The sequence below is a fragment of the Nomia melanderi genome, chromosome 11, assembly GCF_051020985.1.
Source record: "Nomia melanderi isolate GNS246 chromosome 11, iyNomMela1, whole genome shotgun sequence".
NCBI classification, from domain to species: domain Eukaryota; kingdom Metazoa; phylum Arthropoda; class Insecta; order Hymenoptera; family Halictidae; genus Nomia; species Nomia melanderi.
The window spans coordinates 1,539,512-1,558,163 of record NC_135009.1 but is presented as its reverse complement, the minus strand read 5'-3'; the positions used below and the strand labels follow the sequence as shown (position 1 = coordinate 1,558,163).

Here is an 18,652-nt window from a genome sequence, read left to right as displayed (position 1 = left end):
TAACTACGAATTGATTTCAATTACAGTCCTCGAATCTACATTATTTAATGATAATGGTCTTCCAGAGATAGGAGCATCCACGAAACTTTCATTGCTTGAAGAAAATTTTTAATTGTTCGTTCATCTATCGCATCTTTTCCAAATGCCTTACAAATCTTCCGACATACCTTTGATTGGAACCAAATTTAAACTCGTACAATAAACACGATCGAATAATTTGTTCCTGCGTAGTTATATTGCAAACGGTAAACATGTACACAAACCCAAGTCTCCGGCTCAAAAAGTACGGATTGATAGACTCGACAATTGCACTTTGTAGGTCAGATTGGTAGCCGTTTACAATCGCTGAATAGTTATTATAACAATACTGGAAATTCTGTTTAACAAAAATTGGTAAAAACTTTTCAGGGTGTCTGGTATTTATAATTCCAACACCAACGTCAATACAGTTCACTTCTTTTTGCGACGAGAATTTTGTAGTTAACAGATTTCATCTTGATTACACTATCTATTTAAACCTTTGCACTCCAAAGGAGCCTCTCAGTCACCAGTCGATCGGTACATCAAAACTGTAAAATTTCGAATTTAATATTGTCTTGAGTAATGTGTCGATCCATGAAATATGGAAATAAAACACCTTTATTTACCTTAATTTGTGAACAGATTTCTCGTTAAGTTAGTTTAAATAAATGCCATATATATCTCATAAGAATAAATTGAATATTTCTAGTGACAAATTTTTCGAATGCAAATGACTAATTTGCCCTAGCTTTCTAATTGATTTTATTTTTTTTTAATCAAAAGCATATAGTCCATAAGGTTTATCGATCCGGATAATCTTTATACAAAGTACCTATATTAAATGTATCGTTTTTTTGCCTTTTGTAAGTGCCGTTTTCTTGCTCAGTACATGCACTTACAGCAAGAGAAATTGCAAATAAATTTTTACATACAAGATTAGGGTCAAATATGTTTGATGTGCCACTCAATACTAATCGTTTTAAGCTTTTTTGTTAGATCTTCAGTTAGACCAGAGGAACATGAAAATTTCAAAAACGAAATTGCAGATCAAATGACACTTAAACTATTTGTTGCAAGTAGAAGACAGATTAAATAACACCGTTTAAATAAATTTTATTTGCTCATTAATGGAACTCGGTTTTAAACAAATTTGGTCAGTACTACTTGATGAGAATCGTTTTGTCAAGGTGAGTGACAAACATTCTAAAGCGTTTTATAAAAATATAAAACATATTGCATATTATACTTGATAAACTAAATATATTCTGCACAATAAGACAAGATTTCTTTTTTCCTGAAACACAAAACAACAGTTCTGAAAAATAACTTTTTACATTGGGAATATTGACGCTTAATATAACAGAACAACAAGAATAATTAAATAAATAATATGGTTCCGGTATACATAATGCAGAATTGGTATATTCATTTATTTTGTTAAATAATGTGTTATCATCTTGCTAGAAAAAGCTAAAACTGATTTTGATAGATACTGGGTGACTCTTCCCTATAGATCAATAATAAATATGTAGCCTGTAGATCTTTATGAAAATTCAAATTTTTAAGAATACAATTGAAAGAACAAAATTGCTAGAAAAAATTGTTTTTCGTAAGAAATATGTCATGTAAAAGATAAAGGCGTTTATTTTATAACAAATATTTTCTTGACCTTAGAATAAGTGACCGAGGGTAGGTACATCATAGCGCCTTTGCGGCGAAGATGATCAATATTATAACAGTAAATCGTGTAAATTGTATTATAGTACAAACATAAAAGAAAAACGTATGTGCATGCAAAATCCAAAGAATAAATATATACATAAATATGGTTGAAGAGCAATAAATATATGTACAACAATATAGGTAGAATATAGAAATAACTTAATATAAAAACTCGAGTAGTATAAGGTAAAGTACAAAGTAGTCAAAAGAATAAAGCGTTCAGGAGGAACTTGTTTAGATAAATAAAATATAAAACGGGTACAACAAAATAAAAATTTAGATAAAGATAACGAGTGTAAAATAAAATAAAATAAATGCGTAAGCGTTGCTTCCAAATGAGACAGTATGTGACTAATAGCAGTATTTATGTGTAACAAATACCGATTACAAAACATACTACATTGAATGTTTTATATATTTTTCCGAATCGTGAACATTCTATTGAATTTTGCAATTTAACATTTCTTGTCAATGCATAAAAATCAGTAATGTAATGATCAAATTTGTTCAAAGAATATCAATCAAGGAGATAACAGTAACGGATGTAATAATGGAACTGTTATATCATTATTTGCTCTTCGATCGTTATGAACATGCATGCATATAGGTACACGGAACCTAATTACCATGTTATTAGTTAAAGAACAGCATGTAGGCGAAACTGCTATGTACAGCATTCATTTGCAAGCAAATATTGAATAAAGATCTCTAATTACCATTAATTTTACAGCACCAGAGAAATCTTACACGCATAGTACAAAACATGAAAGCTTTTTTTGAAAAGTTAAACAATAATTCTACAATCAGGTGACAACACTAGTATCAAGTTATATCTCCGTACAATTGAAATCGCATAGAGAGACATAGAACACAACCAACCATCAAATAATACATATCTGAACACACACAAATTGTACATAGCACATCTGTTGTATAATAATGAAGTAATAATGTTACAAACTTAAATTTTTATGTGTATATTTAATCATATTTTAAAAACATATAGCTAAATTTATACATAAAAATCTTTTATATGAACGAAGTTATTGTACTTTAATTATATTGTTTTGTTTTGGATAGTTACAGTCTTCTAAAACATAAAAAAGATATGATCTTAATTTATGCAAATGTGGTTATCGTCCAAACTAAAATGAAGAAGAAATGTGTTTAAACAGAATGGTAACGGTATAAAGAAAAACACATGATTTCACGGTAAATATTTCTATTATACATGTTCACATAATTTTATAACAGTTGACTGACTGCTCAGATATTACGATAGACACTCAAAATGAAAACATTAGAATTAACATGCAATAACTTTGTTCGTGCAACAAACTTTTACTATTTCGTATTCACATACAAATTTTTGATATGTGTTCTTGAAATGTAATTGAATGCACATATAATGCTTTGAGTTCATAGCTTTAAAGTTTGCTTCTTCATTGAATTGAAAGTTAAATTTTGCTGAAAAACAATCTCTCCAAACAAGCATGCTTGAATATTTAGCTCTGCTATTTAGCTGTGCCTAATAAATACATATAGCTTGTCGAACACAATCAAAACTCGTTCTACGATAATAATTTATCAGTGAATCGTGGCTACTGCGAGTAAGTGATCGATCACATACAAACACCTCAAGCGTGAGCACACCATACGGCAATACTCATGAATAATACAGTAATAGTAGAGAAGTCAAAGTGATACTAGGTATACCTGGTGTTTTAATTCTCATCTGCCCCTCATTTTTGCAAGTTAATAAGTTCTTCGTGCATCAAATTGACACAATGGTAATATACTTAATAAAAATTAAATGCTTGATATAATTTTAATTTTAATAGAATTGCACAGTGTAACGTGAATTATATAACATTTAATAAACCAAATACAAAATCCATAGATCGAATGAACAGAATAATATACAAAATACAAAATATAAAACACACGCCAAATTGACTTACAACACTTTACATCGATTATATAAATTAATACTTGTCCAACAAATTTCTTTTATAGAAACACATATTTATATAGAAATTGCTTGCACTTCTCGCCCAAAATGAAATGATGTGTTAGACACATGTCCTGTGACACGCGTGACTCCATTTATGCGGAGTATTCATTCCAGGTGGATTCGTTTTACACGAATAAAAATCGTGTAAATAGAGTTTGTCACAGCAAAAAAAAACATATTTGAAAGAAAAGCTGATATAAGTTATAGAAATACTTAGATATTCATTTTATACAGTATAACAAAAAAGTAATGATAATGGCACTTAAGAAGATGAAAATAAATTTTATTTGATGTCACTAAATTCAGATCACGTAAATTGATATTTTGTATAAAAATTAAATAGTTTACGTTTTGAATTAGGTTCTTTTTTAAATTAAATAAATTTTCCGCGTAAAAGAAGTGCCGTGTAAATGGAGGAAAAGGTAAATTTATCGTAGCGTTCATTATCTACAGTATCGGTTAGATGTATTTAAACACTCGATAAAAAATGATTGCTTTTCCAAATTGTTGTAATTTTATGAAGAAAATCGTACAACAATCCACTTAGACTCATTTTAAAGCGTGACACTACTTTAACACTACGTATTGAGTATCTTTTTCAGTAAGATATTGTACATGATGCAAAAAACGAAAAAAAAAAAAATACTTTTCCATAAACAAATTTTTTTAAGTCAAACATCTATAAAAAGTCTGAAAAATGTTGTTCATGATTGTACTCGTCACAGTTTCGTAGATTGAATTTTCCCTTTTTTTAATGAGCCTTTAAACTATCAGTATGTTGTACGATTGGTTTCGGGAAATGACTAAAACTAATTAAAATTTCTATAACTTCTAATATTCATACATGTCTAGCTATATTATGAAACAATTGTGTAATGAATGTATAACTGTCGTGCAACAATTACCAGAGTTAGTCATGAAGAAATTGGGTGAAACGTAAGAATTGGTGTGTCAGATTATTACGCAAGATCCGCTTTTATAAGAAACGTTATCTCGCCCTTTTTGTCATATGTTTTTCTGTGAACAATAACAAATATGTATTTCATATTGAAAGAATAAAGGTCACAAAAACTCAGATCAATCTTTTGACAAATACTAAAGTGACATCACCTTCTACTGAAAAAGGGTCACAAATTGATACAGAAAACGGATGAGGGTAACCCATTTGTTACAAGCCTCATGTATTTGTGACGATCGGCAGATTGTAATTTGCGCAAAGAAAAGTAAAATTACTTTTACAAATGTATTTATTAAAATTTACAACGCATGGTATAGCATATAAGAAGTTGACGAGATTTTTTTTCTTAAATTTTATTTGTACTTCATAAAAACTACTACTAAAAGTGCTCACTCTCACTGTTGCTGAAACAAATGCTAGTAGTGAACGTGTTAACCAACTATGAATGTAATAGGACAACTCACTTTAAACTTTGTTTCATAATGTCTTATATATTTAGAATGAAAATTAACACGTTGATTTTTATAGTGAGGTAAATGTGAAAATTGTTCTTCTTATAAAATAATATCAAAGGTCCTGCACTTTCGATATTTTATATACCTTTTCTTATTGTGCGTATTCAGTACGATTTTATACACTCAAATATTCCATAAATGTGTAAGAATCCACTAATAATAATCCTAATGATTAATAACGTAAATTACGAGAAGGTAGTTTAACGCAAAAATTATGATACCAAATAATTAATAATTCTTTCTTTTATGTTTTATCTTTACGACAAAAGAATAAGCGATATATAAAATGCTTAAGATATTCGTAACAGTGGATGTGTTAAATGAAACAGGATACATAACGTTGCCAGTTTTATGCGGTCAGTGTATCTAGATCAAAGAGACATTGAAAAATTCTAGTTCCACTAGGCAGCATATTCAACCTACATTCGGAAGGAAAGCTAGAAGAAATATCTTTATTAAAACAGAAAATCTTATAAACTTTACTGAATAGTATTGTGCAGCATAAAAGGTCATTAAACTTTTATTCTAATGATATTTGTTACGTCTATTGTGATTTTCAAAATTACAGAAAAACAGATTCCTAAAGAATTACAAATTAGCAAGAAAATTGTCTGATTTTTATGTTCGGACTTGTGAGAAATTTTTTGACCTTGAAAAACGGGATTCAAAGGGTATAGCAGGATAAGGGGGTCAAAAGTGTCCTTAGACAGATTCTTTTCGCGAAAGTTTCCTTCGATAGTTTACTCATGTAAAATATTGTACACCAATTTTCAGCCCTCTATCTCAACCAGAAGGGTAGTTATGGGGTAAATTGGAATTATCATTTTTTTGTTCCATTTTCACTATTTAATGGTAAATAAAAATTGTAAAAAAAATTCGGAGGCATTACTGACAAAGCAGTGCATCGCTGAGAATTTCTTGAGATTCTTCTGTTTCAAATTCTTAGTTCAACTTTTTAATTTTTCTAGTAATAGACACATTGATATGACAGACATTCTCAATTTTTTCACATTTTTTGGCCTGCTGCGACTTTGTTAAAAAAAATGAAAAACTAATTTTTAGACGCAATTCTGGTAGAACCGTAATTAATACCTTTACTTTGTGTACATTTTTTCTGTATATTTTGTACAGTATCTATTAGTCACATAACATTAACTTTTAGTATTTTAAAATATTAAAAAATAACGGGTAAATGAAAAAACATGAAGTTATTGAAGTTAATCAAAAACGAATGTACATTATACATCAAAATTTAATCGCAAATTACAATAATGTGTTTGACGAAGGTTATCTGACTGCGGAACCACTGGAGATTCTTTTGTCGTAGTTTCGCGCCCTTCAGGATACTAGTCCTTTATAATGTATTTTTTCAATTAATAAACGATAAGTGGTAATCACTTTAAAATATTTTTAAAAGATTTTAGAAGTATGAAGAAGAAAACGATTATAATAATAAAAGAAAGATTATGCAGAGAAACTTCTTCTTTTTCAAGTATTAATTACATGATATTAAATGATATTTACTTAAGAATGTCCCTAAAATATTTTAAAGGATAAAAGATTGGAAGAAGATTATGATCATAAAAAAAATATGATAAACACAAAGTACACCATGCCGGGCGCAAACCGGCGACAAAAAAGTTCCCAGCACTTCTGCACACCGGATAACCTAAACGCTTCGTCAAACACATCACTTAACCCATTCGAGACGGCGATTTTTTTCGAACACGGTTCCCAGGAGTGAAGGAGATAAGGACATTATTATTATTATTGCACACACAGTGTGCAACCGGTCTTATAGCCTCGGAAATCAATTGCACACACGGTGTGCAATCGGCATCGAATGCGTTAAGTTAGTGATGAAGTCTTGGTAGATATTTCATATTTGTTATTTGAAATGCGTCTAAAAGTTAGTTTTTCATTTTTTTAACGATGGCGCAACGGGCCAAAAAATCTGAAAAAATTTGAGAATATTTATCATACCAATATGTCTACTACTATAAAAATTAAAAAGTTGTCGCTCGAATGCTTCATTGCGAAATCTATGTACATTTTTCTATTTTTTGGGGGGATTTTTCATTTTTCATGCTAAGAATTTGGAACGGAAAAATCTCAAAAAATTCTCAGCCATGCACTACTCTGCAAAAAATGTCTCCGAATTTGTTCATAATTTTTATTTACCATTAAATAGAGAAAATGGGACAAAAACTGATAATTCGAATTTACCCTATAACTACCCTTCTGATTGAGATAGAGGGCTGAAAATTGATGTACAATGTTTTATGGATAAGCTATCGAAAGAACCTTTTGCGAGAAAAATCGGTCTAAGGGCACTTTTGACCCCCTTATCCCGCTATACTGTTTTTAATGCTGCCTCGTGTCCTACTCATTGCGAAAGTAAATAGTCTGAAAGGAAATATCAGTTGGAAAGGAATAGTGTGCTTGCAAATTGCCGTTAAAGTTCCCGTGGGTAAGTAAAGGACCACAACATCCAGTGTCCTATTCTGTCACACGAATATCGATTATTTAGAGTAGCGACTGCAATGACTGCGTTCTGTTATGGTACAAACTGATAAAACATGTCGCAGTTTGGCACAGGATGAAGTCCCCTGGTGTCGGGTCTAGTGACCCATCGTGTAATAGGTCACTGAATATTGAGATGCTTTACCCTCCTATGGAAACTTCAACAGCAATTTGCAACCAAACTATCCATTTCCGAACCATTGTTTCTTTCAGGCTATTTACCTCTACAATGAATAGAATATGATGTAGCAATAAAAAATTGTAACTCTTCTTATCAAGGGAAGAACGAATTTTTTCTATCAAATCGAAGGTGTAGAAAATCACACTATGGTAGTCGTGACATCTTATTTTGAGACACCCTATTCATATATACACAAATCGAATAAACATGATCAAGCTTCATTATGCTACAATAAAAGTTGCGACGATACATTTTTCAAGTATACAATACTTGTTTATAACGCTGTAAAAAAATATGTATAACAGAAGTATGTTTCTTTTTTCTTTTGTTCGTAACTTAAAACCACCGCTACCAGCGTTTGGTTCGGTGACGACTCTCTCAATTGTAATATTTTATTCAAGCCAACGAATCTTCTAAACAAAGTATTTAAAACATTAAACTAAATCAAGCCATTGAGTTCCTAAATATAAAATCATATCTTATCACTTTGAATAATAATATCTATAGGATTTATTTCAGTTTCTTTATGTAAAATATGGGATTGCACCGTCACTAATATGTGACGCTGGTAGCAAACGTGTTAAACCCTTGCAGTTCGGCTGTTTCAGTTTATAGTGCTTTGTATACGAATATACACGTATCAGGGGGCATAAAAACAAAATTCCACGAATTTTGAGGGCGAAAGTAACAAAAATAAATTTTACATCGATATTTCGTAAGAAAATTCAAATATACTATGAAATCTTGACAAGTAGATAACTGCAACAAATAAAATAAGAAAGGAATTGAACTGAATGAATATATCTAACCTCTTTAATAAATAATAGTTTACTAAGTTCTTAAACATAAAGATATTACCTCTTTACTATAATTTATTATATGTATAAATACACCAATGTACGATTTCTAGATTCGTATATACAGTGTATATTTGTATCATCAAATAAATTCGATTGTAACTATGAACATAATATGCTAAATTTAAAAAATTTAATTACGATCTATTGAAAGTGTGCATAACTGTAATAAACAAGAAACCATTTCGGGTCAATTTTAATTCAGCACTATTTGTTTCGGCACGGTTTATTTGGGTGCGACACAACCGTCGGTGCGAGTAAGTTTATGGTATGGACAATTATGCTCGCTCATTTCTAACACAATATAACTAAATTTTGGAAGCGTTTTATTGATAACTGCATTTTACCATCTGGTGTTGTAATCACGCTGTACTCACTGGACAAACACACACATCAACTTTGTACACACATACACACTCCTGTCACTCGTTCTCAATCAACAAATACAGTCCACTTTCAACCGAGAAAAGGAGGAGGCCTTTTTCCATCCCAAGTATTTCACACAAAGTTAATTCGGCGTGTGGGAGTGTTACGCAACACCCACTAACATTGCCTGGACAGCGCACACGAACACTATTATTTCACTATTCCACAAAACTAAGAATATAAAATCCTGTTGAATATTCTCGTACCAATTAATGTTACAACTCAATACATAATTACACGCGTAATAAGAACAGTTTAAATTCTGAGAAAATTATTTAATGTGATGTTCTTCGACATACACCTACTTGTTTTTTTTAATGAGATCATGTTTTGTTTCACATAGGTTTAGCTAGTTTTAAGAGACGTCTTGGGAATGTAAGGCTGGACCTGTTAACTGTAGAATTTAAGTTCAGAAATCTCTGATAATGCTTGCAATGAAATCAAATAGTAAATAGTAAATTGTATACTCGTCTAACGCGGGCCAAATCACCTATAATGTACTCTAATGAGAAAATAAAGCAAAACGAAGAAGAATTACACATTTGTCTAAAAAAATAAATAATTTATCATTGAAAGAATTAGTATCAGTTTGATTTTAAGCTGACGTATATATACGTCGAACGCAGTTAAATGATTAATCGACCAACATAAACATCCCGTGTGCAACTAGTCTCTAACTACACGTTCAAAATTATAATCTTTAAAATAGGTGCATACAAAGTTAAAACAACGATAATTTCCCGATTTTCAATAAGATGAGTTAGTCAGATGATCCCCTTCTACCCTCCTCTTTTTCATCTTCTAGAAAGTTAGCAGCACGTTCTTCTTCACCAGAGGAAATCGTCACCCATGCAATACCTTCAAACTCCCACAGTCAATACCGATATTCGCCAAGAACATCGTCGTCGAATCCAGAGATTTTTCAGTATCAGCTCCTAAAGAGCAGTTTCAAACTCCTTCGGCGAAGGTGAACTGTCCACTAAAGGGCAGAGTTCCTTTGCTGATCTGGGAATAGAGGAGATTTACCCGTATTTCTTGCCAACGCCTTCAGGTCGATCGTCTTGAACACAAGGAGTATGTACCTATTGTTTATTCACGAGACCAAGAAAAGTCGAGAAGCATTGTCGCGTGGAAAGTCGTTAATATATGGATGGTCAGCCGTCGAATTTCCAAGACATAAATTCAACTTAGTCTACTATATACGAAGTATGAATATACTCTCTATACACTCTATACACGCTAACAGGGAATATAACCCAACAATACACTATATTTACCCTTTTAATAACATGCTTCATAAGCTTTCTACACACGTTGAATGTCGCACGATTTCACAGAGTAAAATACTCAAAGCGGAAGAAATATAATATTAAACCACTTGATTGAATTACATTATTATTATTATTGCACGTTCGGTTGGAGGTCACCGGTGATCCCCATGGCATTCAACGTGTTAACCATTTAAATTTTGAAATCGCATAAACTACTCCATTCATATATAACAAAAAGCAAACGAAATTATCCTGTAGTTTGATGAATAATGTTTGATCTTGGGAAAATTGATTAAAGTTGATACTTCTTAAAAACATTTCTTTTGTTTTATTATTAATTATTAAACATATTAAATAAATACATACATGCGCCACATGCACCCTAAATTGCATTACATACGACATACAAAATATTAAATATATATAAAATAGTTTGGAAACATCTGAATGTCAGCTTCAGAAATGTGGAGCAGAAAATATGGAGTTCTACTTAAGAATTGTGGTGTGACTTTTGCAAGGGGTTTCAAAGTCACGACACGGTCAGGTATCTTCCATCGTGCTATGTAGTATTTCATACCTTCTAATTTTTGTTTAGCGCATTTATTCGTATCACTATTTTTCAAGATAATTCGGGGTTTTTGATTCGGTCCTTATGCATTTTTTATTAAACTAAACCTATTTTTATGTCGGAAACTATTTGAGTTTTAGACCTCTGTTCACTGGGGTTTTTTTACTTAGTTTAGTAAGTTGTACACGCTCTATTATTTGTGCGCAACAATTTTGTTACATCCTGTATATTTGCGATCATTCTCACGATCCGTTGCGATTACACAGCAATCCTTGTGCGAGTCCTGACATAGCCTCTAATGTTTGGCAAATGACAAACGATCGTTGCCATAGCGTTCTGTCAATCACAGAATCGTTACGATCGTCGCTGCGGTGAACGTGACTAAAGCACAAAGACATAAAGTTCTCTTATTCTTTTTTGAGAGACAGAAGAACTTCGTTTCTCTGTTACTCCAAAACAATTTCTGCGGCGTCACTGCGGGATCGTGTCGCTCGTATGTATACAATATACAGCCCGTACGTACCGTGTCGCAACGTTTTTAACACGCTAAATTCCATGGGGGTTATCGGTGATTCCGAACCAAATCGAATTACTTATAGTTCACTCAATTAAACGACGATTATCCGAAGACATTTCTATATTATAAATAATACTACCTAATGCGGTAACATTCGGCTAGATGAACGTGCAATAATAACAATGCAATTCAATCAAATCATTTAATATTATATTTTTTCTATTTTGTATATTTTGCTCTATGAAATCGTGTGGCATTGAACGTGTTAAGCAAGTATCATTACCTGGCAACATGTCTCAAAAACGGTTAACAATACTAACTTAAGTTAACATATAAAAATGATGTACTTTTAATGTTTATTAGTTGTAAATTCATCTGTTAGTAGAGTAATATTGGTATTACATTATTCATATTCGAAATATGCAAAAATAATACAATGTAAAGTAATAGAACAGTAATTACAATAACATTTGGCCAGAAAATGAGATTTAGGCGTGATTCGAAAACACGATACGCTTCATGGAACATGTTAGTGACACAAGTGATCTTTACTCCCATTTCATATTAACTTCACAAGCACAGAATAGATATTATTGTTATATAACAACAAATTTTAGTTCTGCTGACATTACCCTATTTCCTTTTCCTGAGGCCATTTTATATTAGAGCCAGTAAAATTGCAAAGGTTCTGTTGCAAAGTAGCTAAAATAATACTTGGAGAAAAACGTCATTGGTAACGTTTGTTAAGTATTCTAAATCGATAAGCCAATTAATAGACTTGCAGTGGATAGTGTTAATATATCTTTTATGGTTGGAGGTTAAGATGGAGAAAACTTTCTTTAACCTAATTATAATGCGTAGATAGATAAAAGAATTGCTCATGAAGTGCTCGTGAGTTAATAAAGTACCATTAGCATTACCATGCATGGAAAGTTGCGGAAAATTGAAGATTCTCACAATACGCGTATCTATCAACGAAACAGTCTTATTACTTACAATTTTCATAACTTTCAACTCATTTGTCTTCTCAGTCCGCTACATTTTCGAAATACGTATTCAACACATACTCGCTATATATCTGCTAGCAGCGCTATCTTCAAATATTTTATAATGCCGCAGACCGCAATAAATCTTAATCCTCTATGCGGCGCTTAATACGTATATCTCTTTTCTTCGAATTTATTATCATTGGTTCTATATTATTTGAATTCAGGAGTTTTATTGCAGTAGTATGTTCTTCCTTGAATATGAATATGAGTTCCTATTTAAATTTGTATAGTTGCGGACACTGCAGAAAGATTAGAATATTGTGACATATAGATTAAGATCCTCCGTAGATAAAAAGTTATGACTTTAGAACACTCTAAACTGCTTTTTACTACGCAAGTATTCAGAATTAACAAAAATTTCAAGGTTATTAAGAAAAATTAACATTGATTGTGAAGCAACTAATTAAATAATGTATAAAAATATAAGTAAAAAGATATAAAATTACAAAGATACATTTTAATTAATTAAATGTATCATTTATATGACACATCAATTATATTAGTATTTATCTTAAAAATGATTAATTAAGTAGAATTAAGTTCAAGTAATTAATATATAATTTTGAGTTTTGAATTATCTATTTTATTTATTTTTGCATAACTATATATATTGGGAGTATTTAAAAAGAGATAAGATTAGCGATAAATATAGTAGCTAAATAAATTTTAAAGGGAAATAAAAATATTATTTGAAGACGGTCTAGGAATATTATCTTAAAACCTCAAGTACTACATCAATAATCAGAAAATTCGTGACTTGGTTGGGTTCGTCGAAGATTTTAATTCCTTAAGCGTTGATCCCGTGACATGCATGGGTACAACGAAATCACGAAGATCAATATTAAATCTTATTAATTTAATGGTTTGATTTTTCTATATAAACGAAAAACTTTTGCTAGTAAGAATTAAATAGCAACAATTGTGAATCAATAATCATGTTTACAAATAAATGGAAGCAAGACCAATATATGATTTGAAAATTCAATATTTAAGGGGTTAAATTATTAAGCAAAATTTAATTAAATATTATGTAACCTTGATGGTGATGCAAAATGAAACCTCCATTATAAAAAGTCCTTTGAAACTCTTTGAAGCAATGCCAATAGCAGTCTTTCCATGTACAAAAACTTATAGGATTTACATTGCCAATAAAGAAGATCAAATAAATGACACGTGGTTTTCCATATACTTTCAATATGATATAATGGAAAAATATTCGGCACCAAAAATTTCTTTATATTCGCAATCGTTTAATTTTGAAAGATGGAAATAATCTTTAAAGTTAGAGGTGAGAAACTTTGACAAAAATCTCGAAAACTATTAATTAGAGCACTACATTTTAAATCTGTAGTACGAAAATTATTTTTACATTACCGAATGCACAAAATATAATTTTCCCAAAAAGTCAACTAGTAGATTATATGGAAAACGAATGAAACCAAATCAAAATATGCATCAAATGTATAGTTTTAGTTTGCGAAACAAAAGAAAAAAAACATATTAAATAAATATGATTACATATCAGAAATAATTTCAGAGATTGTTTCATAAATAGAATAAGTGAGTTTTGAAGTTTGTTGCCTGTAACGTAAATCACTTACTTATCTTGACTGAAATGAACTAGACAGGTCATTTTGAAAACTATATACAAAAAAATGAAATTTTGTCCACGAAACTTAATACATTTTATTAGTATACTAATTTTTATAAATTTAGTCTTACTTAATATTGTACTAATTTATATTAGAACCATGGATTTCCAATAACTTCCCACTTTTGGTTTTTCTACCTACATTGAAAGGTGATAATAGCGACAGTTTTTATCTTTTATTATTTCAAATTATCAATACTCAGTTTTCATTGAAAAATGTATCTCACCGTAATATTTCAAACTATCTGACTATTACATAAAGCCATTTTGTTGTATTAAGCTTTCTTATGTAATTTTTATCTCGGATTAACAAGAGGCTAGCACAACGTGGAATATTACGTATTGCTCGCGTGATCCATGAAGAGCGTAAGAACATTACGCTCCTAACGTATACTTTGCAGAACCAATCTCCATAAAATAGGATTTTAGTATGTATGTATTAAATACGTCATAAGAAATGCTAATCTTGTGAATTAAATGCAATTCAAGATCGAATAGAACCACTTCAAACAATAAAAATATAAATTTGTAATACATTTTATAGTAAAAAATGAGCAAAAGTATAAATGATTTTATAATAAGAAAGGAAACAATAGTAAAGCACCAAATATTGTTTCTATAAACAATTGGAAAATGAGCGTAAACAACATAGAAAGAAGAAAAAAAAGTGATACTTATCGATTGTACAACATTGATTTTGATCTATTGTACAATATGTAAATTCTCTCACTCACAAATTAAAAAAAAACTTTTCTATCATTTTCAACTATTGTATTTAAAATCACAATCTTTAATAGCCGTTCATTAATTTGGAAAACCCTGTTGTATCTTTTATGGCTAAAATTGAATTTTTTGGTATTGTTAGTTTCACATAAAAATATTTTATAATTGCTCAAAACCGCGTGTTCATAGAAACACTCTGGTTTTAAGAATTCGAACGTCTTAAGAATGGTATTATTAGTAATTCCCTAATCAGAGGAGAACTTACCAAAAAATTATTTCGTTGCAATTTATTATACTCGATTGGTCTCCAGTTCTCCTAAAAAGTCAAAAGTCAATGTTTTCTTCGTAAGCATAGGTAGTTAACACTTAGTCAACCGAATGGAGAGTTCTTTCATTTTTCCCTTAACAACGCATTAACCTTTCTTTCGTTTATTTTTTTTCTTTCGTTATTTAGTAGGTCTGGAACTGGGATTCTTTGCTGGTCATCACATACCTTTCTTGATGGTACAAAACACAATTTTTACTAAAATCAGCTGCATGAGTTCAATTGAAGTTAACGAGAAAGGTTATAGTTATAATTTTTGTTAGGGCAATCACCTAAGTGTTAAAATATATTTAATGTATTATTATTTAAAACTTTTGTTAACTGTTCCAGGGATTCTCCAATTGCATCGTCATCGTCATTCGTTGGTCGACGGTTTGGAGGATGGCGAACCAGTGTAAGTCACGAATACGTTCCTGTACGACAACCTGCTTCCATGGACGAACGGTGAGAAATTCTTTTTATACTTAGTTTCAAATACTTGAAATATTTTCCGCTAGTGGTACGATCAGATACAATAAAACTAAACATTTTAAACAGGAAAATTGAGTCGTTTAACATTTACTAATCGACTTAAATGTTAAGTAATTTGTTATCATTCGGTTTAAATATATAACGATAATAATATGGAAAAAAACAAATAAAAAAATATTTTACCAGGCAGGACATTATTATGTGCACATCGTATTATATATTTTATTTTATATTTTCTTTGCAATTGTAACTTTTAACTGAATCAATGCAACTGTTCTTTCTATGGCTTTCATAATTTCATTTCTTTTTTATTATTCTAGAAATACAAGTATCATGGTTATTTAATGTCCCTACATACTGTAGTTTAATAACTTTATTAGTCTACACTATATTGCCAAAAATGATTTGTCGAACAGGCTAACGGAGTTGGCATGTTATTTATTAAAATAAATCGACATACAGAATATATATTTTTACACGTCACAAATTAAAGTGTTAAATTAATTATTATCTTAACGTTTATACTACACACCAAGAAAAGCATAAAATAAAATCGTTCTAAACAATTTAACATACCTGACAGCTTCTACAGACCTACTTTTATATACAACAAGGAAGTTCAAGAGTTTAATTGTACATTTTTGTAAATGACAAGTGGCATTTAAATGAGAAATTGATATATGAAGTATGTTTCACAAATAATTAAAACGCAAATTAAAGTTCAAAAAGATACCTACTCCATCAATCATTATTGGATCGTGTTAAAGCATACATTACCTTCGTAGATTCAATGCTTTTCAAGACTAGTGTGTATATACAGCTTTCTATTTTTTCATTTATTTATTAATCACAATGAAGACAGTTTTTTTTTGAAGATATAAATGAAAAGATCGAAAATGTCATGTGTTTAGTATAAAAGCAATACAAATGACACTGTTCATTATTCATTATCTTTAATTATTCACTAATCTACAGATAATAAATTTCAATAAAAACCATATTCTAATGTAATATATTTCATCTACATAAAATATAACACTTGCGATGTTAAGAATATAATTACATTACTCATATGTTCAAGATCGTAAATCAATCAAATAATTACTACTAATACTATACTATCACTTCTGAATATTATATTTAAGATTAATATTTCAATGTTTTATTTCTTTAAAGGCCCCTACACTCATGCATTGTATAATATTTCAACATATGTAAGGGGCTTTGCGCAAGTCAAAATTATTAATACGACCAATAGAGAGATAATTTTATGGAAAATCTCAAAAATATACAATAAAATTCCTTCAAAGAATATCAATATCGAAAAATATTGAATTTGTATTTACAGTGATTTTTATTTACATGAATTTATAAAAATAAAATTTTTGATTTTATGTTTATTTTGTATATTTGTATTTACTTATATGTAAATATACACGCGAGACATACCTAAGTATATAAGTATGATTTTCTAATGTGTTAAACTACAATTCATTTTTCCTATTTATACTACCTGTATATATGAAAAATTATTTTATACAAATAAATTAATATTAACGAAAACTGTAATGCCATACTGTTATGAATTTTTATTATAAATTATCACATCAACACAAATGTAAATGAAAGGAAATATTGATAAAATTTTCTCTAAAATAGAACGCTGTAAGACAACATTTTTATTTGTAATTTTGACAATCTTTCGAAGTATACCTGAAAACATAAGTAAATAATTTTTAGAAATATAGTTCTACATGCATATTTAAGAAACATTGTTATTAAACTAATTGACAATACGTATAACTTAAAAAGTATTTTTATTCTCCAAAATTTCGTACTCTATACGTTTTTGAATAATAATTGTACAATCGATGACAAGCCATTGTTCTTATGTAATTACTGATTTCAATATTTTCGTAGAAGTTGGAAATATTTATAAAACAACAATATAAAACCGTTTCATTAGGTTTTTTAATTTTATGTCCGTATTTTTATTTTTGCAGATTTAAATCTTAAATATTTGGAATAACACAAACAACAATTTCCAAGCCGCTTCGATCAATTTATTAAAAAAAGGTATACATTCACATTTGTCAATTTTAAATACAGAATAGAGTAAGTTTAGGACATACTACCTAACTTGGATTATAACTTTTTATAAACACAAAATAAAATAAGCCCTTTTAAACTTATGAAATGTTGCATTAATTTAGGAAAAGTGTTTGAGTATTTTTTTAATCAGAAACAACAGAACTGACAATAAATAAAACCTTCATAATCTTGTTACTAACAATTAGGAGTCTCTCTGAATCACGACAATCTGTCAATAATGGTACACGTGAGACAGGTTAGGTCAGGTGTGGACATTGACGTATCGTGCAAAACACAGACGCTTAACTGACAGAATAATTTTACAGGAATGGAGCTTGTGTCAAAATCTGTAATGTTCATGTCACAAATCAGATAGTCTTGACATAAGTCGATATTACTGCTTCATTAATAGTAGAACTACCTAGCAGTACTGTATTGGTATTGGTTTTTTCTGTCCCCGCCACTTACCCAGGACTCACTGAGCTTCCGCCACTGAAAGTGGAGACAAAAAGGAAGGCCAACAAAAAATTTAGAAGACCTAACCTAGACCTAACCCAGACGTATTTATATAAGTGGCAGGCACAGAACAAAACAGTACCGTATTTTTTTATAGAAAAACTGTTTCGTATTTCCTTATACAAATTATGAGAGTACAATTTATCGAGACCTCGATTAATTAGGCTTGATACACACTATGGGTTAAGTTTCGGTCTACTCTCGTTTCGATCAAATATTTTTCAGTTATCTATAATACATGTGTTCAGACTAT

The 18,652-nt window shown here is 30.1% G+C and overlaps 1 protein-coding gene across 20 annotated transcripts in view; it reads left to right on the top strand.

Annotated features, from left to right (window-relative positions):
• LOC116435176 (uncharacterized) overlaps positions 1-18,652 on the top strand; it is a 384,264-nt gene that overhangs the window by 341,132 nt on the left and 24,480 nt on the right. For 19 of the 20 annotated variants that reach the window (XM_031994464.2, XM_031994459.2, XM_076372348.1 and 16 more), the window contains one exon: positions 15,652-15,765. In XM_031994464.2, coding sequence (XP_031850324.1) covers positions 15,652-15,765 — 114 coding nt within the window. Of the gene's footprint in view, positions 1-15,651; positions 15,766-17,795; positions 17,869-18,652 lie in introns of all 20 variants that reach the window. The other variant, XR_004236703.2, reaches the window with a different exon arrangement.